At 33.6% G+C, this 27,796-nt stretch overlaps 1 protein-coding gene across 4 annotated transcripts in view; it reads right to left on the bottom strand.

The window, feature by feature from the left end:
* Positions 1–27,796, bottom strand: part of LOC112055598 (uncharacterized) — a 154,084-nt gene that overhangs the window by 17,189 nt on the left and 109,099 nt on the right. For all 4 annotated transcript variants that reach the window (XM_052884970.1, XM_052884971.1, XM_052884969.1 and 1 more), the window contains 2 exons: positions 25,096–25,141; positions 12,044–12,170 (listed from right to left, as the gene is read on the bottom strand). In XM_052884970.1, the coding sequence (XP_052740930.1) occupies positions 12,044–12,170; positions 25,096–25,141 (173 nt within the window). The remainder of the gene's footprint in view (positions 1–12,043; positions 12,171–25,095; positions 25,142–27,796) is intronic.

A 27,796-nucleotide genomic window follows, 5' to 3' on the forward strand; every position in this document is an offset into this window, starting at 1 on the left:
TTAGTTCAACAAAAATCTCCCTAGTAAATTATGCCAAATATTACTAGATATAAAAGCAAAGTCACATAGAATGGCTAGTTTATATCCGTTTTCACAAGTCATTCACAATTAAAGGTCACATTATTCGTCAACAAATATACATTATGAGCTTGAAAATGTTTTATGTAAACATTCGTGTTATAATAGCATGATATTGATGGTCTCAATCTTTTAGTCCTTGGATGACAACTTTACTACGAGTTTCTAAATAAAGGCATTCCTCCACTGCTACGCTGCACTTATCTGCTATATTTTTGCGTCTGATTTTAGTGCCAGTAAGATCTCACAACTCGCAAATAAGAAATAATTAGCAGTTTTTTAGGACTTTGATCATGTTCGAATGCTTCGAAGAAATACGAGTATCCCACCGTTAATCGTAATATTTGAGGTAAAGATTATAATTACGGTTATATGGGATTCTTGTATATTTGCATAATGGCCATTATCAGCACACATTTTGGGAGACCCCAAAATTAGATTTTGGGGACCTCATTAATGCCTCTCATCTTGTACTCTTGCATTGAATGACCGTGGACGCAGCAGTAGACCATCGGCTAAAGATGATGAGTAACAGTGGAACAGGGCCTTTAAACAGATAAGTCTAAGAGACAATGTCGAGGATAGAATTAAGGAGAAACTCACGATTTGTTGATAATATGTATATACTTTACTAAAAATAGTATCGCTACTTTAGTCTATTCATGAAGATCAAGCTCGTATTATAACCAGAAACCACTAGTTTACCTATACAAAGTAATACATTTGTGACATTACCTTTTTCCATTAATCCTGCATACTTATAGCGACTTTATTTCTGTTTAAACTAGAATTACAAAGCAGTATCCCAAAATTTGTAAAAGTCATTTGATTACAGAGCATTTTTTTTTAAATTCTCTACAAGTTAGCCTTTGACTACAATCTCATCTGATGGTAAGTGATGATGCAACCTATGATGAAAGCGGGCTACTTTTTTTAGGAGTAGGATGAAAATCCACACCCCTTTCAGTTTTTACACGACATCGTAATGCTAAATCGCTTTGCGGTACGTCTTTGTCGGTAGGATGGTAACTAGCCACGTCCGAAGCCTCCCACCAACTAGACCTGGACCAATTAAGAAAACCTCATTCGGCCCAGCCGGGGATCGAATCCAACACCTCCGTCATGTAAATCAAGAGGCCAAAGTACAGGGACCGTCAGAACAGAGTACAAACCGAATGTAACATAACGTCTCGTCGGTCAGAACCCATCTAAATGTTTGCAAAAATAAATATGTCATCTATAGTTATTAATCGATTTCGAAATTAACATAATTTGATTAATTAACGTCAACAATCAAGACCCTTTTACTTATTTTATCTATCGAGATTTAATTGCGACTCGATGAAACTTAATTTATACAACAAACACATCGGCTGTCTACCTTTGAAAGTACTGAGGGGATTTTATATGACAGATACGGAGCCTTCCGTCGCTACTGTATCTAATCTTGACTTCGATATCAATAAACACATTATTGAACGTCTAGCCTGTTAAACGTGGCCACACATATTGTAACACTAGCTGACGCAGCGCGGTTTCTCCCGCGTGGCTCCCGTTCCCGAAAGAATACAGAGATATTATATAACCTATAGCCTTCCTCGGTAAATTGGCTATCTAACACTAAAAAAATTTTTCAAATCGGACTAGTAGTTTCTGAGATTAGCGTGTTCAAACAAACAAACTCTTCAGCTTTATAATATTAGCATAGATTGGCATCAATCTACTGGGTACTAAGTCACCGCTTTGAGTTTGGTGCACTTAAAACTCTTTGTTTTCTATGTAACATGATGTTGAAACGCTTCAGTAATTAGTAACTAACTAACTAAGAAAAACTTAATCTAATTCGGGACCGCTAAATAAAAGGCGATGGATGAGAACTTCGCCAGACCGTATCAACTTTGAGTATACCAAGAAATTTAAAGTTTGCAAGACATAAAGCAGCAAGGATAGATAGATCAACTTGTGAACCAAATTTTAAATTTTTGATTTTTCCTAGAAGGTAATCTTTAGGTTCTATGGATTTTGGCTGGTGGCAGGCTTTGGCCATGGCTAGTTACTACCCTACCGAGAAAGAACTACCGCCAAGCGATTTAGCGTCCCAGTACCATGTCGTGTACAAACCGAATGGGTGTGAATTTTCATCCTACTCCTTACAGGAGCTAGCTAACAATCTAAGATAGAAGAAGGAGTTAGCCTGCTTCTATCTTAGATTGCATCATCACTTAGCATTAGGTGAGATTGTAGTCAAGGCCTAACTTTTAAAGAATAAAGAAAAAAATATTCAGAACAAACTTTACTTACGACTGAAAATATAGAAACCGCTACAATCGTATGAATTTCACAAAAGTAATAGACTAGTTTCCTGTGATGATCTAAGAATATCTTACAAGGTATTTATTTTAGGAAATATACAACAACACAACAATCTTATCAACTCTACCACATCGCAACAATATACAAACTTCCCAACTTGTCGTTGATAAAGTTGTAACAAATCCTTTGCCAGAACAAGAGAACGTCAAGTTATCTTTTATTTGCTATCAATGAAGGCTTCAGCCACCCAATATCGGGTTGCCGTCTAGCCGGCTAGACACATGACCACAAACAATGCGGCATTGACACCAATACACCGTATTCTGCTATCCGAACTTATTACTGAATGCAAATGTATTCTATGTTATTAGAAATTAAAGTAAAGGTCAAATATGAGGATTCATTCCTTGTAAATATGCATGGAATGTTGTACACGTCAAACTGCATGCTGCCGATTTAAAGTAGTTAATTTACACTCATCAAGCCTTGCCAGTCTTGTCTTGGAGTGAATATCAGATGAGTATTATTTTAACACTAGTTTTTGCTCCGACAATATTACCTATACTTTAACTACCTCGATCTAACGGAAACTTCGTTTCTCTCGCGTGTTTATTGCGTGGTTTAAATCACAACATATTGGATTAACAGAATTTAATGAAGCCAAAATTAGCAATTGTTGAATTCCAAGATATTTAATCAAACTTGTTTGGATGCATAATTTTTTTTTTATTGAATGATTACAATAAGGAACTTAAGCTAACTTATCCTAATAACTATACAAATCAATGTTTGGATTAATTTTACAAGCTTCAAAGAAAGCTGGAGTTTTTGCTGACGCTCAAATTAACATTTAATTTTTTTTAATTAGTCCAGTTCTAGTCTTACCATCTTATTAAAACATATCACTAAGAGACTACACAAGTAAAAATAGTAGGTCATAATGCCTTTTTTTATTCTCTACAAGTTAGCCCTTGACTACAATCTCACCTGATGGTAAGTGATGAAGCAATCTAAGACGGAAACGGGCTAACGTGTTAGGAGTAGGATGAAATCCACACTCCTTTTGGTTTCTACACGACATCGTACTGGAATGCTAAATCGCTTGGAGGTACGTCTTTGTCGGTAGGGTGGTAACTAGCCACGGCAGAAGCCTCCCACCAGCCAAACCTTTCCCAAGTTAGCGCGAAACGTTACCATTTATTACCATTAACAATCGCCACTTACCATTAGATGAGATAACAGTTAAACAATAACTAGCCAATAAATAAAAGGATAGAGGAGGATGTTCGGAAATAGAAACTTGAAAGCAATATCGGACGTAGGTATTTATGTATATTCGTGTGTAACGAAAATAAAATCGCCTTTATTATGACAACAAACAAGGTTAGTCAGCGCATTTTTGTTATCGTTCGATATGATTAAGTGAGGAATTATCACGTTGCTTGAAACTGGGTCAAATATTATATTATATTTTTGATAAGTTACACGTTCGTTCATACTTATAATCGATAACATTTATTTGTCGCCGTTTTATTAGAGTTATAGGTATTTAACGAACCAATTGCCAACCTGTAGGTTAATTGGAAAACCATCATTTGCTAAGTTTCGCAGGGCATTCACATTCAAACGTCGTGTCCTACAATGCACTGGTCATACTGAGGCATAGGCATTAAAGGTCTCATACTTACTTGTATTTTCAGCGACTTCTACATTATGTATAACTTGTTACATAACTTTTACATAACTACTTAAATAACTTTTACAGTTTTACATATTGTATAGTCGTTGCTATCAAACACTCGCGAATTCGTCTACTTGAAATTAAGTTTTTCACCAAGCCTGCGGGAACCGTGGAATTTTTTCGGGATAAAAAGTATCCCATTTGTTGCTCTATAACCTCCTCTTCAGTCCAGTGCCATTCAGTCCAGACAAACAAATAAAAAATGAAAAAAAACTTGTTTGTGTTTTAGCATCTATAAATTTCTATAATAACTGAGAATACGCTGTTAGTTTTTTTGTTGAGTTGTCTTTTTAAGAGCCGTTATAGCCCAGTGGATATGACCACATTCTTCGATTTGGAGGGCGTAGGTTTGAATCCGGTCCGGGGCATGCACATCCGACTTTTCAGTTATGTGCATTTTATTTCTTAAAATGCAGTAAAGAAGAAACATCGTGAGAAAACCTTTTTTTAATTCTCTACAGGAGAATTTTCTAAATTCTCTACAGCATGGCCAGCGTCACCAGTGTGGTGGACTATTGGCCTAACCCGTCTCATTCTGAGAGAAGATTTATGCTTAACAGTAAACCGACAATGTGTTTCAAATGATGAACTTATTTTGATATCACAGACAAACATTTCAATTTTATTTTTATGTATTGATATTTAAACAATATGAGAGAAAGTATCATGGTAGTACTTCCCAAGATTACCCGTCACAAACTTACTACTACGTAGTGCCATAAATCTCGATTATTGAGACACATTAATAGCAACCGGTTCTAGTATAATAGTTATAAAATGAAGGAATTTGCGTGAGTAATTAAATTATAATACAATGAATTTTAATTTGTCACCAATAAAAATGAGAGGAAAATCCCGTTGTCTAAATATTGGACCATAAACATATAACCGTCGTCACTACATAAATATTTTGTACTTCAGTCAGAAACTTCTTATTCGTATTGTGCATTTTATAAAAGAAAATTTCATTATACCATTTCATCTGGCTGGTGGGAGGCTACGGCCATGGCTAGTTACCACTCTACCGGCAAAGACGTACTGCTAAGCGATTTAGTGTTCCGGTACGATGTCGCGTAGAAACCGAAAGGGGTGTGGATTTTCATCCTATAACTAACAAGTTGGCTCACTTCTATCTTAGATTGCATCATCATTTACCATCAGGTGAGATTGTAGTAAGAAAAAAAAATTAACCGTGATATGTTTTAATTTATTTTAGTAAATGATATATTTTTATTTAGTGCTTTTCAAAAGTTTATTTTGGTCTTCTATATAGTTTAGAATTATAATGTTACACACGCTAATATTTAGATTTCTGCAGAAGTGAAAATAAACAATTATGTTTCACCTATCTACCTAAATAATATTCTGATTAATATTCCTACAATTAACGCTATCCACATCATAGATACCAACTTTTAGGAAAGTGCGTCCTCCTATAAAATATACCTGTTACCTGCCTCGTTAATAGCACCTTGTAGTGTTAAGTGCTACATGGAAGATCACGTGAACAGAGAGACCTAAAGACGTAATAGTCAGTGAAAGACTAAGATTAAGCTATTGGACATTAACTTAGTATAATAATAATATATTATAAGTTTAGGTTAAAGATAAATTACTAATTAATTTCATATGTAGATCGTAATTTTATGAAGTACTTTACAACAGAGAAAAAAATAGCACCTTGAACTTAAAAAAGACGTGTCAATTCAGGAAAACCTTATAAATATCGCGCCGAGCTCATGTTAAAACAGCCTGAAATTGGAGTTTAATACAAAGCGAATGTGTTTACTAAACATTGTTATGTTATTTTTTATACGCGACACAACCCTGCGTTAACCGGTGACCACCCAAAGCGTAATTGTTGCCACCAGATGTTACAATAAAACCTATAACGTCGATAAGAGGCCAGTACCAAAGCGATTCGAATATAAATTACGTTTTTATTTCAATGTTAAATTGATAACTTCTGTCACAAGTGTAATCAACGAACAAAACATGTTATAGGAAATATTTTAATAAGTATTAATCTTATTTTGTTATTGTTTACAACTCTATTTGCTATCTAAAGATGGTCTATTCCATAGACACTTTGTGTGGTGTAAAGTACAGTAAATAATTATTACATTGACTTTTGGATTAAAATACACTTTTAAACGTCAGTAAGACTAGACATTTTACGCCTATTATTCTATTGTGCACCTATTTAGGGGTACTAAAATTACAAGCATTTCGTTTAGTTGAAGGGAGAATTGGAGTTACAAGTATGTCATGTTTTAAACATGACATACTTGTAACTTGTAGGTATGAAAAGAAAAAAACTGTATTTTACGTAAATATCAATTTTTAAACTATCATTTTGGCAATAAGAACAAATCAACATTTACAACACAAACTTGCAATTAATTTTTAATATGTCGTAAAACAATTGAAAATTAATCTATGGCCTTAAATACCGACCGACATTTCAATAAAACAAACTGAAGTAAAGATTTTTTGTGATAGACGTATGTAATAATTTTACAACTATAAGTATTTGTATTATATCACATAATTAGTACCATTATTGTAAGAACTATATTTTAAAATATCAAAACATATATATCGCAGCCCAAGTAACTGAAAACGTGACCGCAAAAACTTACTTAACGAAACACAAACACAAACGAGATCATAATTATTGTAAACATCCAAATTTTTTATCATCAAAATGTATTGGAGTCATCAAAACAAACATCTTGATGTCTATATTTTGTTTTTACAAAAGCACTCTTCTACAACAATCAACCCGGTACGTGGAATTTGAAAATAGAATCAGAATAACCCAATTATTTTGGTTGCGCGCACAAAATCGTCGTTTCCTATTAGATTGGGCGCTTGCGTGTGGTATGGTTTTTTGCGGGTAGTCAAGCGATTTATTATTAAATATTTTTTAACCGCAACTCAATTTGGGAAGGCGCCGCACCTCCTCCTTCGATTGATTTCATATAATTTGCGGGCCGCAAAAAATAATGTAGAAGCGCTAAAGACTTAAAATGGTTATGTTGTTGCTTTTTTCTGTTGCCTCTTTGGGTGGGATTTGATTAAGTTGTTTCAGAAAATTGTTTAAACATTCAAAATAAAATAACTCTCGACTCTTTGGCGGCAAACGGAATTTGAAGAATAGAGCTTTTCGTTATAAATTACAGAATTCCTAGTTTTTTAAACTGATAAATTAAAAAGGAAACTAATGAAATTAAAATTTTGATGAAGCTATATACAATTATATATAGCTTCATCAAAATTCTAATTAAAATATAAGCATTGACAATTTACCATAAAGCGATGTGTGTAAAACCACTTTTAGAAAACGTTTAGTAATTGCGAATATATAAATTGCAATTGCTTAACTGATGAAATTATCAAAAACGAATCAGACATTTCTAAAAACTCCTAAGGGCATAGCCCATCGGCACATCAAACACTTGCACCATTCGATTCTTTCTAGCTCTATATAAATTATTGAAATCCCTTATCAGCACATTCGAATCTAATTTTAATTAAAAAGCGTCACATATTTTATGCGATATTCGGTGGGAGGCGTCGGTCGGTGATCACTGGCTGAATTAACAAGACCTCCAACGCGTTAGTAAGGTTAATAAAAAACATGTGTAGCGCGGAGCTCATCTGATAATGGCGAATCAATATTAAATCGTTAAATTTAATATTGGCTGTGGTTTCTTTTATTGCCTCTACGTAACACGTACGTTTCAGTGCAAGTGATTATTTTTATGGCGATTGTGTTTGTTCTCACGCGATTGTTGGATTAGGATCACAGTTTTTTCGGTTGACCTAATTAATAAACTAAATAACTAATTTCTCGCCTGCTCTTCTATATTTTATTAATTCTATTTATTTTTAGACTGATAGGTACTCGATTGTATAACGATGCTTCCTATATTGGTAAAGATAGAGTGACGCAGTGAGTAGTGGCCCCCTGCTTTCTGCGTGGTCAAGGTTCGAGGTCGTAAATTCGATTCCCAGAACTAGTAAATGTCTGTGATGAGCATGTTTTCTTAAGCATATGTAATTATGTATTGTATATTTTTATTCATCAGCCTACTTATTATTTATAGTTTCTTTTCTTCTTGATGACTTAGTGGATAGTAGTCCAGCTGCCGATTAAAAGTTCCCGGTTCAAATTCCGATTGGGGCTAGAAATTAAGTTATTAGAATTTTCTTTTTAAAATTTTCAGTATCCACCGGAGTTCCGAAATTGGTGGTTTTTATTAGTGAATTATATTTTTGAATTGAAACAATTAATATTCACATCAAAGTAGAAGTAGAGGCCTCTATTGCAAGAAACGCAGCACATAACTCAAATATTTTTCAAACGCGCGGTATCTAGCAAAATACCATGCCATGATCGCACTATTGACACCATGATCAAATGCCTACAACTAATTATTATGACACAAGGTACCTACGCAACACAAAAATAAATGTATCTGACGACAGAGAGTCGTGAAGAAACGATACATCATCCGATCAATTTTAACCTACATTCAAAAATAATTAATTACCATTTCTCATAGATTATTGTCGCCGTATATTTGATACCAAGCGGCGGAGTCCATTAATATTTCAATCAGTTATTTGCTGCGCGGGCAATTTGAACTTGTTGTGCAGGGTTCAGATACGGTTGATGCAAGCGTACCGATACAAATAAATCATATTACCGCTTACACTTAATTACGCGTCTAATGTCTCGTAGAATGCAGTGTCAGTTATTGGGTCAGCCCTCCATCATCGTAATACGAGTGAATCAATTAGGTATCGTTCGATACTTCAATGTTTACTTACTGATTTACATTTGATATACTATTATACTCGTATCTTATCATTCTCAACCCATATTCGGCTCCCTGCTGAGCTCGAGTCTCCTCTCAGAATGAGAGGGGTTAGGCCAATAGTCCACCACGCTGGCCCTATGCGGATTGGCAGACGTTACACACGCAGAGAATTAAGAAAATTCTCTGGTATGCAGGTTTCCTCACGATGTTTTCCTTCACCGTTTTTGAGACACGTGATATTTAATTATTTAATTTCTTAAAATGCACACAACTGAAAAGTTGGAGGTGCATGCCCCGGACCAGATTCGAACCCACGCCCTCCGGAATCGGAGGCAGAGGTCATATCCACTGGGCTATCACGGCTAGATACTCGTATCTAGGTAGGTATTACTTGGTCCTTAATGAACCTATGTGTCCTCCAAAGAATTTTTCAATAGCAGAGTAGGAAATTTACTATTACACCCCCTTATCGCAGAGGCGATAGTCGTTAGAGTGGATCACAAGTGCCGCAAAATAAAAAAGTAGTATAAGTAGTGACTAGTAGTCAACTAGTCACTCTCTCAACTAGTCAACTAGTCTCTGATAAATAAAGGTATTAGTAGTCTACTAAGAAGTAAGTTACTCGAAGAAGAAGGAAATCCAAATTAATTTAAGAAGATATGACACAGTTCATTTTTTAATTCAGTAAGTTGAAACGTAAAAGCAACTAAAACTCGACTTAATCTTATGAAAGTCACCGAGTAAACGAATACCCCTGATATCGAGCTGAATGTAGAACGTCAAGCTGAACAACAGTTAAAAATAAACAATTTAATTTGTAGGCACTTTAAATTCCTCAAAGAATCAAGTCTTTACAATTACATGACCCTAACGCAAACATTCCATGTCTTGCTTTTAGGATTACAACGAAAAGGACAAAGGCGAATTCCTTTATTTATTTTCAAATAAAAAGGTCCTTCACGTCCACCGGCAAGTGTGCGGTGCCTCGAGAAAGAACCTGCGATAATTCTTGTGCAAACCACAAAGCCTTCACGATATAATACGAGGTGAAAGTGCTTTTTATTTAGAGAGTAGACTATGCTAAAAAGTTGCGTGTATTTACAACAAACGTTGAGTAATGACAGCAATATATTATTACATATTTGCGAATGCCTGGAATGCTTTCGCCGCGCGAGACAATGTCCAGTTACGACGTTCTTCCCTTGTGCCCACGACGCCTATGCTCGTTAGAAAAGTAGTAAAAGTCGAGACGCCAATCATTTTTTTAACAGTAAGTACTAAAACAAGTACGCAGCAACTATGAATAATAAATAAGCTGTGTGGTGGTTCCTAATTATTTTTTTTATATTTTTAATGTTTGTGTGAAGGGTTTTATTAGGTAGGTACCTACTTAGCAATTTCTTTATAATGAAAAAAACAACGCAATTTGTCTAAAAAAATTTGTGTAAAAGACTATGGTTCACTAATTGACTGAAAGATTTTTCCGACCCCATCCTAGTATTAGTATTTTAAACGCGAAAGTTTGTATGGATGTTTGTTACTTTTTAACGCCGCAACTACTAAGCCGATTTGGCTGAAATTTGGAATGGCTACTTTTCATCTCGGAAAAATCCGTAGTTCCTGAGGGATTTGTGAAAAACAATATTTCACGCGTACGAAGTTGCGGGCGTCCGCTAGTAGGTAACTAAGCTTAAAATATTTAAAGGCAGGTGTTAGTAACCCATTTAAACCGCATCATAAAAATAGATTGAACTTAATATTTAATCATAATATTATGTAAAGTTCATCTTTTCACACCAGGACCTACTATTACAACCGTAGTCTTATTAGTAGGTAGGTAAGATCATTTGTAATATCACTTACAGTAAATGGACATTTTTAGAACTCAAAGGTTGACAAAAAACGCGTGATATACAATTACGTGCTTTACGAACTATATTTTATTAGACAGTCTAGTCACTACTTTTCCATTTAGAGATTTCAAAAGTTCGACGTAAAGATTTCTAATCTCACAACCCCTGGCCACATTTTCTCATATAACGACAATACCCGTTACTATATTGCACCGCGCTATACCTGTAGCAGCTGGCCAATGACCCTTCAAGTATTGACATATTCCTATAGTTTCTCACGTCTAGCTCCCGCCACGATGATTGCAGCGCGCAAGCCCTGCCTTTACATACGATTGCGTTCGGAATTCCATTGCTTGTTTTCTTTTAACATATTGAATTAAGTACTTATCGAATAACTGTTATATTAAATTATTGATAAACAGACATAGGATCCGTGTAACGATTACAAAAAAACCTCTGTAAATGTCACATAAACATATAAGCTGCCTTGAACATTTTGATAAAAATGCCCACAATTTAGGTTTGTTGCTTAGATTAACGATTGTTCTCACTCCTCTATGAACTACTTTTAATCTAAGATTTGTTGTTTTAATAATTGTTGCCATACCAACGTACCACAATTTACTAAAAAGTAGAATTAAAAGTCTTTATGAGGGAATGAAGATAACATAAGCTAATGTATATATACGTGTTTATTTACAGTTTCAAATTGTATGAAATATCGCTTATAACATTACATTCCGTAATTCCTACATGAATAAAAAAATTACTACTTGGTATAACATAAGCAATTACGAACACTTTAAGTTCACTACAGTAAAAAACTTAAATCCTTTAAAAATTATCACATGGCAACTTTTCGTGGACATCAACCACGCTAAAACATGTATACCTCGATGCAATGTGAGCATAAGCCTATGTCACTTACATTGGTCTTTTCCATCGCAACTGGCAAGGTTCGAGGTCTGGTACAAAGTTCACTTGATTATATACAATTGTAATTTTTTAAATTGTCTAGTTTGGTTACAGACAGCGACTACCGCTATATCAACAAAAATACCACCAAGCATTTTATTAAGCCCATACTAATCCGCGTGGAAACCAGTCTAGATCATTGGTTGTAAACGGTTATAAATTTTTTTTAACCGTTTAATAAATTGCAAAACTTAAAGGGCTGAATTATCTCTCCAGCAATTAATTTAAGTTAAATTTGAAAGTATGTAACTCACGTTGGTCGTTTCCATCGTAACGGGCCATGACAGTGCCGTTTGGGAACACGTTGACGAACGTGTGAGAGCACTGGTTGAAGAGGCGAACCGACCGCACCATCGACGGCACCGCACCGCAGATCACCACCTGGAATAGTAACATCACTGACGTAAGACAACGATATACATAATAATCTGTTTCATTTTTACAATAAAAAATGTTGCAATCCCCTGAAATACCAGCTCCAGTGTTACGGTGTGTTTACATTAAGTATAGGTATCTTTTTATTACAGTATAAATTGTTGCAGACCCCTGAGCTTCAGACTTATGTCGTGTTTATGATACTTTAGGTACCTCTTACTATTTTGGAAAATTCAAGATAATTTAGCTCTAAAGTTATGTAAATGTTTACGATACTATTACTTGGCGTCAATGTACCGACACCAAATAAAAATGTGTGTTGTAGGTACTGTCATCTTTCTTACATCGTATTTTAATAAAATCCTGGCCTAAGACAATATTGCTTTGTGAGTGTGGTCAACCATACTTACGCAAAAACTTTTTAATGAAATCTGGGAAAAGTGTAAAGTTTCCGCAGGATAATATTAATATCCTAAATTCATACGCGAGTGAAGTCACGGGCAGCAGTTTATTTTCTTGAACTTTATACGTATAAAAATCATGGAACATTATGGAACATACTATTTTAATAAAAATATCAATTGTACTCAGTTCACAACCGTTTATCACATAATTTATTTAACCTCTTAATATTAAATTTAATTACCGTCAACGAATGTTTTTATGACTCCAAGATAACTTTTGCTTACTACCGGTTCATTATACGAAAATTTTTCATAAGATATAAACTATAATGATTTATAACATTATTATAATGAAATAAATTGAGACAAAAAGAGGGGAAAGCTAATGCAAATTGCTTTTTGTTTTGTATTTTCCTTATTATTTCGGCTCTTTGTCGTTCGGGTAATTTATATTAGTTTTCTTTCTCAACGTAACTTTAATGTAATTTTAATTTCACTGTTATACAAATCACTTTCTATAATGCCATAAAAGTATCGCTATCGATTTTATTTTTAGCTAAAAGATGTTCGCGTAAGAGATCAAAAAAAAACAATTATATCGACTAATTTAATAAAATAGACCTTATTACTGCCAGACTTTCAATCAATCAAAGTTTTCTTGCAATAACTGGTTTGAACAGGACCTACTGAAAAGAGACAGCAAAAACAAAAAAACTTCCTCCTAGTCACTGTTTTTTTTTAAATTCATGTCATTATTGCAAACGCTTTCCATTTACAATATCTTGTCAAGTAGATAATACCAATGTGTTTAATTTTTTGACATATATCAACTTAAACCTGGATTTCAAAAAATAGCATTAAGCAGGTTTTGGGGGTTTTGTTATAAATTATATTAAAGTTATCTTTAATTCCAAGCAACTTTGCTTTGGTTTAAAGGTACGAGTAAGGTTGCCGACAACATTACAGATCAATCGAAAGCTTAAACATCTTTGGCTAAGGTAGGATACTTAGTGCAAGGCAGTGCCTTTCAGTCTTCAGGTGAATATTGTTAGTAATTCATACGAGCCAGATGATGTTTTACACAATGGTTGTATCACTGAAAATCAGGTTAAATATTTGCTTTTTAAAAATACCAATAATATCAAGCGAGTCGCAGGGAATCGCTGGATGCAGGCGGCTCAGCCCCTGTAGCAAAATGGCACGGCGATTCTCTTTCTATGATCGCAAATGCTTCGAAAACTTGAAAAATGTATGGGAATAACAGATCTTGATCACGTGACCTGCTATAATAGCAAATGTCAAATCCATACATTTTTCTAGTTTTCGAAGCGTTAGCGATCGTAGAAAGAATCGACGTGCCACTTGGCTACAGGGGCGATTGTGATGATTAAAAGTCCCTAAAAAGGCCTATGTTTTGCAGTGGACATCCATCGGCTGATATGATGATGAACAGTTAATTGGACTTTATTACCAAATCTTCCAAATAAGTATGTTTTTGATGTCATAGTTATTTTTATAGTTATCAGAAACTATTGTTGTCAGATCCTGCAGGTGATAATCTTATCATCAAAATATTTTGATAAAAAAACTATTTATATTGTTATTGATACAGCGACATATAATATGAAAGAAAACGTTGCGTTGATATCTAGATAGTAGTCATCGATATGAAGCTATGATATTAGACTATTCGTAAAGATATTGTGTTGCTATAGGCTACTGAGGAATGTGCAAACAGTAGAAATTACCGTTTAATCTAAATAAATGAAAAACAGTAAAGGTGAATCCACCATAATATTATAAAATTATTTCCCGAGGTTTCCGTTGTGTAGTGCCCGTTCCGGTGAAAATGCGGGGATAAAATATTGCACTCAAAAATAGAGTGACTTTTTGTGGTAAAAGAATTTTCAACATCGAGTTGATCCAGAGATTACCTACCTCCTACAACAAAAACTTTTAACTCTTTATAATATTAGTTTAAATAAGTCAATTACGTAGTTGGGTTTATAGGTGCAAGATTCGATAGTCGATTGAAAACTCCTAGGCTTAATCTAACTTGGTGTCGACTGTAGCCACATAACACCACAAAATACCTATTTTTAGAAACAATTTTGGGTCATAATAAACCGTACCAACTTACCTTATTTGCCTGGGCAGGGAGAACAACACGAATAGAGAAGGGGAATGACATCACATCATAGCATCTTATAGGATCTATTTAACTTTACACCCAGGTCACAAGTCCCAGAGGTTTTCTCTCTACTACACAATGGACCCGGCACCCGCACAGTGAATCCATGGAAAGCTAAGATATTCGTCTCTTGGTAAATAATTGATTGAATTGAAGTCAATTAAAGATTTTTGGCTAAGGTACACTTTTCCAGGCAGACCTGGTTTGTCGCAAAACGTTGTTTGGTTTACGAGCTTGAAGTTGAAAACTTAAATAGGCAAGTGTTTTAAGTGTAGTAAAAGTTTTTGAACACTTTTTACTTATTACAGCAGCCTACACTTCTGGACGTTACAATGAGGAAACAATCGATCGTTTTAATAGGTCGACCGTGCTCAGCTAATCCGTCCAACCGAGGGTTCAAATCAAATGTGTTTAGGCAAATTTAAGTTCTATTTAGATTATGTTTAAGTTCATTTCCAGTTTTTGTCGACGACTGTTATAGGACTGTTGGAAAGTGTGAAAGCGGTGTCATATTCAGGTGGGAAAGCATAGGCTACCGCGACGCGGTCACTATACCTACAGCCATATTGCATTTCACGGGGACTTTTGTAAGTTATACTTCCCAAAGCTTTTGTTTGTGTACAAATCGAATAGATCGAGTTAGCTACAATCAGAATTAAATTCTAAGGTCGATAATTTCCTATAATTGCATAATTTTATTACGTAAAATAGATATTATATTACATACAATACATAGGTACATCTATCACTGTAAACATATTCTGGCCATACATTTATAGGTATAGTATATAGGCATCATAGTTTACCATCAGAGATGTTTGCAACCTAGCGCTTTACGCTTCGCTTAAAAATCCCCACTCCTATAGCTGTATAAAACCTTTTGTTTATACATATAAAATATTTAAAAAAATACCTATGTCCTTTCTATTGGTCGGTTTAAAGGCGGTGCTATCCCAAATAAGCTCTTAAAGTTCATTTTGTTTTTTGGAACCGCCTTTTGACCGATCAATAGAAGGTAAAGACGATGTTATTTTTCGCTTTTTATGCATCTTTGAAGTCGGTTTTTTTTTTTAATATTTTATATAAACAAAAGGTTTCATACAGGTATAGGAGTGGGGATGTTTTTTTTTCCAAACTGCGAAGCGGCGGCGCGACGCGCAGCTTCTTGCATCGCGCGCTGGGAGTGGGGTTGAGTTGGATCGTGCCGCGTTGCAAGAACCAGCTCATGACTAAGGGCCCTGTATGGGTTCGAAACTAGTCGGGCATACTCCGACCTAATATCACGTGAGTTTTAGCCGTGTTTCATAATCAATTAATGTTAAAAAGATTTTATATAAACAAACTATTTAATCAGCAGGTTTTAAAAAGTTCCAATTAACCAAAGAAAGAGCTTCTTAACTAGATAGTATCGATGTTTCCGCACAGTTTCATTAGTGACATATCGGTTAACTAAACCCGAACTATAATCGTTAACACGTCAAAACATGTCATATTTAAAACCAACGCCCGTATTCTCGCATGAAAATAAAATTAATAATTATGGTAATTCTGTATTTTTTATCATCTTTGTTTAATAAATGGCGTTTCATCTCACTGAGTTAATAAAACACGGTCTTTATACGTGTACCAGTAAAGGCGAGATGATTAAAATTATAATTATTAATAATATTTACAAGCGTGTAAATATTATTTAATTAATATTTACTGCAATTTGTGTTATTAATTATAAATAAGCAAGGTTAATTAATAATTGATTCGATTTTGATAATAATATGAGTAAGCGACGCACTTATTTGTAGAAGTACCTACCTATATGAATGATCCATGATAAAATACTTATCCTGCATTTTCTAAACATCTTCTAACTAAACAACATAACATAATATTTTGCCATACTTTATAGGTACATATTACTTTTAGTTTAGGTAATTCTAATGACGAGGAGGTTCTAAAAGCTGGCATATATATTTTATGATGGATGATGGATGAACGGATAGATCGGTAGGATGCAATGCATCCGATACGTAAGATGCGGATCAGTGGACGCATACCATTAGCGGACGTACAAATTAATGTTCCCTGCAGCCTCATTTTAAGTTAGTCAACTATTCACTTAAAATTACTTGGGCCATTAGGTTGTTCCACCAATTACTTATTTAAAAAATATTCTAAATCATCTCATATCAAATGACGATGCAGGCTAAGTACTAGCGCACTCATTTTAATTTTAATAAACCCTTTCCTGCTACTGATTTATTTTTGTCATGTCTTCAGTTTACTTAAAGTCTTCAGTCTAGCAAGTCGCTATTATAGTTGATAATAGGTTATAGATATGCAGGCTTAAGAGCATCCTACTAATATTATAAACGCGAAAGTTTGTACGGATGTTTGTTACTCTTTAACGCCGCTACTACTGAAGCGATTTGGCTGAAATTTGAAATGGAAATAGATTTTACTCTGGATTAACACATAGGCTACTCTTCATCCCAGAAAAATCCATGGTTTGAAACCACACGGACGAAGTCGTAGGCATCCGCTAGTTCTAAATATCTAAACAATATTGTTCATTGACTTGAGTTTCACTAATTTAGTGAAACTCAAGTTGCCTTTTGTAATAGTGTATTCAGCTCAATTATCGCGTCTTAGAATTCGGAGGTCATCTGATGAGATTAGCTCGCTCGAACTGACCGCACGCATTATGTTCGGGTGAGCACATATCTCAACTGAATTATCTATCGCAAGTGTATCGGAAATTTTCACGGCACTTGAGCATTGATAATGTGCTATCTATATTTGCGAAAGTGTTTCTGGGTCACTTGTTAACATTTTCACTTTCAAGTGATAGGTTTACATTAAATGAAACAAATTGATGCGTTTACATAATATTTCTTTTTCAACAATAACACTTGAAAAACGCAGTATTATGTTTTAACATCTTGGTGGTATAAAATTTGTTTTTATAATTTAGTTTCAATATAAACATATATAGTGGATATTTTTTATTTAATTGAATATATTAGATATTAGAAATTACTGTAGTAATTTCCATTTTGTGTACATGGTTATTTCAAAAGAAAAAACGGAAAATTCATACAGAAAACATGTGGGCAAAGAAAATTCTGTTCATTCCTTCTGTAACTTGCTTAGGTGCTTTTTCTACTTTACAAGATTACGAACATATACAACCCTCATAATGAAGTAGGAGAAGGAAGAACTACGCAACTAACTGACAGATTTTAGGTAATTTAAAACGGCTACTTTTAAATTTAATTAAACTTACAACAAGTTTGTTTCCTCATCGTTTTTCTTTATCTTTAATTGGCTAAGGACAAACCTATTTCAGTTTACGTTCTTTATTTGGCTTATGATAGTCTGAATATAGAGACCTCAACGTTCGTGACGTCCAGTATAACAGTACGTTTTACAGTTTTATCTGGAGACTACCTTATTTGTAGGATTATGCTGGCCACACACACGCCTGATAAGAGATAACGAGCTTGTTACAATTGTTTTGAAAAGATAGCGACGTCTCATTAGTAGAAATTCCTTTGTAATTAAAAATGCGGAAGACTGAAAACGTTCGTTTGTTATTAAAAACCGATGACTCTTTTACACATATGTTTTCAACCGCCTTCAAAAAAAGAGGAGGTTCTTTCGACGCAAATATATATTTTTTTATTGTTTGTTACCTCATAACGTTGTCATTTATTAAACAATTTTGAAAGTTCTTTTTTTGTTTGAAATAATATACTTTTAGTTTTGTCTCATTTCTTTTAATGTAAATCAGTTCACTAATTTTGTGTTAAAAACAAATATAACTGAAAGACGTCTTTGAATTTGGTTCTATTTTTATCTAAATAAGATTATATTGGTAATATGTTTTATTTTTTTTAACATTTATTATGGAAAAATTTCAATGGCGATTACTTCCAAGCATACACTATAAGAACTAACAAAGAACTACTAAGCTTTTGAAATGAAGAATGGCTAGAGTTTGACTTACTAACAACGGCCTACAGGCTAACCATGTACGAAAATGAAAAGTAGAAAATCTCCAGTTTAGTAGATTCTGGTGTACGTCAGAGAGTTTGTAAACATCGGCGAAGAGTATAAGAATAAATAATTAAAGAATAATATATGATTATATTCAAAGTATATAATTGCATTACATCCAGAACCATTAACAATGGACCTGGACGTAAATTCATTATCCAGAATAGTATATTTCCGTTGTCGATATCATATAGTATTATCTCGTTGTACATATAGTATATCATCTCATAAGATTTACGTAGTACGCATTATATGCAACTTTGTACATCGATATCTATGTCATAAAATTACTTAACTTTTGTTTGCGTATTCGACCTTTGCACTTAGCTCATTATAAAGATGCACTTGCGCTAGCAAATTAGTTTATTATGGTTCTAAAAATAAAGGTCAGAATACACTATTCTTTGTTATATTACTTTCGCGATTTCTTGTACGTAATTCGCGTGCTCTTAGCGTACAGGTTCGCAGGTTTGTTCCAATAGTTCTGTTGTAAACAGATCACTAAGTGCTAAGTGATCGATCACGCAATAGGTGACAAGCAAGAATGTATTTGACAAGACGTACTGGAATTTGGACTCTAACCTTTATTCGCACGAGCGTTTTTTTGACGGACGTTAAAAAACGTTCAAGTGCAAGAAATTCTTTCCCAAGTATATGTCCATATGACAGATTTTTTAAAACACGACGCTTTTTTATTGAGCAGTGTTGCATTTTCCATTTTGGGCGTTGCATATAGACCTAAATTAAAAAAGGATCGTTACTAAAAGCGCCAACGCTGGGTTTTAACGTATCGATTTTTTAACTGTCGTGCGAATGATGACCTCTGGTGAGGGTAACGTCTTTTCGGTGCATGGATGTATGATTTTGGAAATCCCGGAACATAATTCGATACTTTTGTAAAGTGTGATGTGGTTAAACTTGACTTGAGGTTATAGAGAACTGTTCTCGAATGCCTATATAAAAATGTCGTAGACGGCAATGGCATTTGCTAAAACGTTAGGTAGGTAACTAAAGGTATAACTTAAAATTGAAAATTTTGAAAAACCCCGAAGGTTATGAAATTATTAATAATTACAAACTAGTTTCATACAAAAATTCAAAATTTAATAGATATTACAATCATGTGTGTAATGCTGAAGCAAAATAATATAAAAACAATTTCATAATGAAGTGTTGCTACTTTTAATCTGAATAATTCAAAACTTTCATAATTACTGAACTGTAAACTCAAACTAAGAAAACATGACTTCGATCTTAGTAGGTGCATGTTTCATTATATACAAATAAGTACATATTAACATACATGAATGAGACATGAACGATGTTTTCACTAATCTATTGCTAATTGATATTCAATAACAAGTCTTAACCTTAATTAAGATTATGTAGCACAATTATTATTATAATATAATGTATACCTACCTAACGGATAGATAAAATGTTAACTATTCAAAATCGATCTACCTCGAAAATGTACACGGCTGGTTTTACCAATATGTAATTATCACAAGGCTAATGACATAGTATATTAATAAGTATGTACTCGTAGGTACTTCGTAGAGGTTTTCGACTGCTTTTCCTTACATTATTAATGAAATAAAGCCTCAAAGTATGCTCAGCCTTAGATTAGCAATCACAGCAAAGTTTATTCGACATGTTTATTAAAAATGTTATATCAAATACTAGCTGACGCCGCGCGGTTTCACCCGCGTAGTTCCCGTTCCTGTAGGAATATGGGGATAATATATAGCCTATAGCCTTCCTCGATAAATAGGTTATCTAACACTGAAAGAATTTTTCAAATCGGACTAGTAGTTCCTGAGATTAGCGCCTTCAATTAAAAAAACAAACTCTTCAGCTTTATAATATTTGTTTAGATACTACAATCTATTTCACAAGCTATTTAACTGCAGCTTTTTATTATTTCTTGTTTGTATGTATCAAGGAGCCTACCGCAGTAGGCCTTCTTCTCTTTTGTCTCATCACAGCGAAATAGCAATATTTTTGATTCTTCCACTATTGGTCGACACGTGTCGTCCTCTCTTCCCGACCGTGGGCATACAGATTTCTTATTGGGACCACAGCAGTGTTACCGAGAAGGTTGAATTAGCGCTCAAAGGCTAGAAGAACGGAGAAGATTAGCATGAATAGGCATGTTAACCTTACATTAAGATGATAAGTAAGTAATAGACGTCTTATCCGAAATCACCTGAAATATCATATAGACGAAGTCATAGAAGTTAACTAGTTAGGTGCAAATAAATTGTAACGCCACCTATAATTAGAAAGCAAATAATTTGTATATCCAATACAGTTACCCATTTGCCCCTCACACTACTGACCTACATGTAACTGTTTGGCTAACAAATAGGCAAAAACGCCTTGTCCCAGTCTAAAGGAACACAATGTAAAGGTTATGTTTACCACAAATGTATGTGCCATCAAATCACTAAACACTGAGAATTTGTTTTTTCAATAAAACGTTTTGCACAGTTTCCTAAAGAACAGTCAGTTAATTGGGACAGTCAATCCCCAATTACAAACATCATCACAATCATCATCACAAGAAAACGGATTTCAAAAGATTTACGGGAGCATTAGGACTGGTCCCATGTTTGTACTCAGTCCACAAACCCTATCTCAAAGCAAGTTACGTGTGTCCCAAAGATGACGCCCTGAGGCAGTCATGCCGATCTCCACGACTCTGGAAAAGCATCCTTCCTTTTCCTATGTCCCCAGTAACGTTGATGCTATTAAAGTCGTAGCACATATATCAACTCGGAAAGAGATGTCACCGTTTTGCGTCAGTTTGTGAACTTGTCCTGAGGCAAGTCGATTACTGATGCTGACACTCGCCTGGACGAATCGAGTTGAAACGCTGAGGATCCCTAGAGGAGGAGATATAACCCTTAGAAAATACAAATTCACAAACTTTATCAACGAAAAAAAAATTATGACGTTTGTTTGTCGTAACATTTCGTCATTCCCATACAATTTATCAGCAATTGGACACAGTGTTATGATCACGTGTATCGTATTCAGCACGTACAATACAATAAAACCTCATTACTATTTTACACTACCTACCTATTTTATATTAAAGAACCAAAGGAATTTTATGTCACTAAGCATTTATTGCTTTACGTACGATAAAGTCTACTATCATAAAGTAATGAATCAAAAAATATTTTAACGACGTATCGGTAATTTGTAACGTGCAAAATTTTAATAACAAATATTATTTTGTATTCAGAATATTTCAGAATATTCTTTATTCTGTTCTTCATACATTACAATCTTAAATATATTTATAGAAAGACAGGCCAAAATTATAACAATTGTATTTTTTTTTTCAAGATCTGCTACTGTTCTTTAATCGCTTTAATTCATTTTTTATAAGTATCTAATATACAGCCACTCGATTTTAACCCTCTTATTTAATTTAGATAGATAGTCAAAGTCAGTTGGTCACGACTGATATATTCAGGTCAGAACATCCTATTCGATAGGAGACATAGCGAGTCATTCCACCCTCTCATCTTCTGCATTCGGGCCCCACCAGCCACATGCCACCCCTATCCACCCATAACCCCCGGGAATTCCGTTAAGTCCCATCACCAACTCAACCAGAAAGAATACCCCATTGAACTTCAAACTTAAAATAATTACGATCGAATTCTTGGCATGGTTACTCCAGTATACAAAATTATAAAGATAAGATCACACATAACGCACAGAATATATTTTGTTTTCTACTTGCTCAAACTGGATGGTCGAATGTAGGCCGCAAACTTCGCAAATACATTGATGTGGCCTCGGTTTAAGAACGGGCTTTTATAGGAAATTTCTTCATCAAGCGTGGCGTAGAGCTAATCACGGCTAATGATAGGTGATCGCTAAAATACACACATTATGTGTACTGGCCATGCATTACCATAATATTATTTGCGCTTCGTGTTAACTGGTGCATTCGCGAAATAAATGTGCTGCTGTGAAATATTCTTGTATTTTTTAAACACCTGAGAAACATTTACTTTTATTTATTATTTAAATTATTAATATTTAAAAAAAAATATAGACATTTACAAGGCAAAATTCATGGCAAGGGAAAACTGTTGAGAAACAGCACCAGTAGTTATTAATTTGAAATTGAATATGTTATTATCTAAATTTAATTCATTTTTTGGAAGTAAAGTACCAGTTTGCTACTTCATAAGATTACTATCGAGCGTACTTATGTGATTAATTTATTATTAGTAATTTTCCTTCCATCAAAAGTTATAATTTATTATTATTTTACTAAGATAACGTTCAATAACTTAATTTCACTAACTTAAATAAATAGTTATTACTGTAAGTCACTTTGTTCACGGAATGGAATTTCAAATAGATTGTAATATCTATTTGATAACAAATATTAAAATTGCATAAATGTGAATGTTATAATTTTTTTTTTTTAATTTTTAAGATAACATTAATAATTTGATGTAAATATAATTTTCAAGGTGCCAATATTTTTATTACATCAAGACATTGATATATATACAACAGAAACATACATTTTAAAAGCTGTAAACTCGAATTAATTGGATTTTAATCTCACGGAAATTACTGTAGGATTTTTTACTTCTAATAAAGTTATTTACAAAATGTATATATTATTATTTCTATGAAATTGGAGATCACAATGTTTCCTTGTTCAGTATGTCAAGGTGTTTCCGTCAGATACATCTTAAAGTTTATCATCGTTAGTATTGAAGTGATAATTAAGTATTATATTATTATCAATCAATTCAATGAGTTGTTCGTATTATACAAGGCAATATCTATTGTATTTAAATGTAACCAAGTAAAGCACTTATTTTATTCATGGATTTATTGTAAACTAGCGGATGCCCGCGACTTCGTTTGTCTCTAGACCTCCTTAGTCTGGCCCTGTCGCAAAATCCGTTCTTAGTGGATGTCTACGAACTATAAACTATCACCCTTCCAAATTTCATCTTTATACGTCAAGGGGTTTTAACAAGATTTTTAGCCTAATCAACCTATCTTCTAAAATACAGGAACTGTAAAGAATATTCCATAAAAAGGACAAAATATCCTTCTACCTTCTACCTTCGGCAGACGTTCTCAATAGGAATTTATTCGAGAAAGTCTGATTAGCTTTTTATGTAGTGGTAAGATTACAGACCTACCGCTTTAGTGTATACTAAGGGTTAGGTCTTTATAGAACGTTCAATCAATTGTACATTTTTTCTTATTTACTATTTTGTCTTTTTCTGTACCCTTTTTTCGCTAACCCAAACGGACTTCCAAAAGAAGACAAACTACCAAACCAAATAAGCGTAAATGCTGCACTATATTCATTCGTATGATGTGTAAAAGCGGATGGCCAGGCGTCAGACGTTTTCCTATTAAACTTGGCTAATGCGAATAAAATGATAGCTGCAATTGAAATTACTAATCCTTTTATACACCGGCTAAGTGAAGTTTTTTACTTGTTACGTAAATTGTTTCATTAAGATCTTGCGATAGACATTCATGCTTCAATGATACTGTCTGGATCTGTTTTTAACCGACTTTAAAATACGAGGTTCTGTATTTGTCTCCTAATATGTATGTTTGTACGTACAGACATATTTACATTCTAAATTCAAAAGATACTACATCTATTCATATTATTTTCATAGCACTTTGTTATACCTAAAACTATAGCTTTCTCAAATGGCGCAGATAAAGATCATATACGTTATTTTGAAAATTGTTATAGTATTTTTTAAAAAAGACTAATAAAAGGTGCCTAAATATATTTAAATATTAACAAAATGAAGTTTTTTATGTCCTACAATCCTACCACTCAAGTACACATAACAACTGGTATCAAATATTTACACAAGTTGTTTACACGAAATTCTAATCAGCTGATTTTCGATGTCCTAAATAGCAGACCTACATACCTACAAGGCCTACAAGTGCTATCAGCTATCGGACATAGCAACGCGATAGCTTAGCTTAAGCATAGTCATATATAGTATATAAGTAGTCAAAACAATTATTCTATAAGGTTTTTTTTCTAACGGTGATTTATCTTTTTTTTTTATTCAAGGACTGCGTTCTCATCTCATGTTATGTGACGATGCAGTCTAAGATGTGAAGCTTACTAAAGCCGGATTTATATTTGTCTGACGTGTCGTGTTGTGACGCATTAGAACAGAATCGATTTCATACATTTTGTATGCGGCACAACACAAGTGTAAATGTTGCCATATAAATGAGGACTTACCATCAGGAGGCACAATATCTTCGCAGAGACGGCAAGCTGTGGTAACCTGTAACGAAAGACAAAGTGTTTATTGAGTCATAATAGCATTTTGTTAGGGAAAATGGAAATAAAAAAAAATATCTTAGACACATTGGCTAAAGGCAATAAGTTTTCTTTTTTCATTGTTTCCCTGAATCACTCCAGGATTTTTTCATTTCTTATTAAGATTCTACGTATTGCAACGTTTTAATTCAGATATACCTTACAGTTATCTTATAAAGTAAAGTTTTCATTTAAAGTAAAAGTGGATAAAAAAGTCTGGTGTATTAAAATACAGCCCTGCGAGACTACCGCGTTGAATTAATTTATGAAATAGGAAAATGCGGTATTTTCCAAAGGTCACATGGCCTTCACTTAAATCATGAAACTTTCAACAGAAACGGAACGGTACATACGTTTATTACGAATGGTATTTCACGAGTAGGTACTTTTAAGCCGCGGCACTAAAACATCTGATAATAATCAAGAAATGCCGCAAGCCAATTTTATATTAATTTGTTTTATTCCCGTACATTTTAAGGCTTAATATCGCTCACACATATTTAATTTTTAGAAAAATGCTCGCTGGGGGTAGGTTTAACCTTTAAATTCACCCTCGTTAGGTTTGTGATTACGTCTAGGCAATTTTATTACAGGCTTTGCGCAAGGGTAAATGCTGTAATGCGTATTTAATTTAGAAAGTTGGGGAGTAAGATTATTGGTGTGTTGTAAGTGAATCTACTCGTTCTTTATATATTTGAGTGGATGTTTAAAGCTCTATCAAATTGTAATTTTATCTCCTTATCTAAGTATGTCTGAAAATCGGATTTACCCCAAATTGTAGGTTATTTAATGATATAATCTTTTGACGTGACAACGTCTTAGAATTCGACAAAGTCAGCTGCACGCTCGAAAAAAGAAGACGTCATGTGTCGTTCCCTCGCTCTAGGGTTGCCAACTTTTTTTACAAGAAATAAAGTATGTTCTGGTCTATGAAGATTATTAAACAGTATTTTCTTATGACGTTGTCACGTTCAACTGTCGTCAGTAAACTGACTTTACAGACAACCGCTTTTTTACACAAAAACGAAGTTATATCACAAACATTAAAAAAACATACGCATCGAGTTGAGAACCTCCTTTTTTTGAAGTCGGTTGAAAATCTTTGGGACTGTGTATTGCTAAAGGATACAAAAATGTCAATAAAGGGTTTAATTATGAAAAAAATATCGATAAATATGTTGTGCAATAAAAATAATATTTATATTTAAATTATTACGACCGCAATAAATCTTTTTAAGGTGATTAGAATTTATTAACCAATAAAAAGGATTTCATTTACATTAAACATGATAATGAGAAATCATTGGTTGCTGTCAAATAAATTAGAGATGATTTGCTTTGTTAGAATAGATTTAATTCTTTAAATTTAAAAAGTTATTTATGCAGATATGTTTAAAGATAATTTAAATAAACTATATATAATATATAATAAATAAAGTAGTAAAAATATACAAACTGCTGAACAGATCCTATTATTTTTATCGATTATTTGTCAAAATCTTTAACAAATTTCAACTTTTTCAAGAAGTATGTTGATTAACCTGAATAATATGTGTTAAATTTGATAAGTCAGTTGTGTTTTAACCATTATTTTGGATTTCGCGTATTTTAGATTATTTTTAGCTAGTACAGTACTTCTCCTACCTTCCTTCTTGTCCTTGCAACTTTTATTTAATACTTTACTTAATGAATAAACGTTTTTTAATTAAATTTTTGGTTTCATTTAAAAATACTTCATTATATTACCAATGGGCTATGATAATCCTGTGGATATGACCTCTGCCTTATGATTACGGAGGGTGTGGGTTCAAATCCAGTCCGGGGCATGCACCTCCAACTTTTCAGTTGTGTGCATTTTAAGAAATTAAATATCACGTGTCTCAAACGGTGAAGGAAAATATCGTGAGAAAACCAGAGAATTTTCTTAATTCTCTGCGTGTGTGAAGTCTGCCAATCCGCATTGGGCCAGGGTGGTTGACTATTGGCCTAACCCCTCTCATTCTGAGAAGATATGGGTTGATAATGATGACATTACCAATGCGAGTATGAACTACATCTGCTTAAATACATGTGTTTGAACAATAACATTGTGTATCAATCCTGTTATATAATGAGGCATAAATTGATATATTTATGAGGTACATAGTTATGCGATTTAGTGAGATAAAGAGGCGGATGATGTGTCAATTTGCATATGCAAGCATGAACTGTACGGAATGTTTTAAAAATATTATACTCTTTTTTTAATACCTTCTATGTGCTGCACAGTTTAACTGCATACTAATAAGGCAATAAAAATTGCTTCGTATCGAATTCCTAATTACTGTATTCAAAAGTTACGTAACACATAATATACGTATTAGTACGCAGAATTTTATTCTTACCTAAAGAAAACTACAAGTAAGTATACATATGAGATAACTCATTCTGAATTGTCAAATTTTTGGATGGACTGTGATAATCTTAAAAAGATTAAAAAAATATTTTCTACCATTTTTTATTTATAACACGAAATAAACTAATGATGATTTTCTACACGAGATTAAATATATCTTGTATAGAAAATCATCAACATAATATCCATAACTTATTTTTGAACACACATAATCGGAATGAGTTT

The sequence above is a fragment of the Bicyclus anynana genome, chromosome 13, assembly GCF_947172395.1.
Source record: "Bicyclus anynana chromosome 13, ilBicAnyn1.1, whole genome shotgun sequence".
NCBI classification, from domain to species: domain Eukaryota; kingdom Metazoa; phylum Arthropoda; class Insecta; order Lepidoptera; family Nymphalidae; genus Bicyclus; species Bicyclus anynana.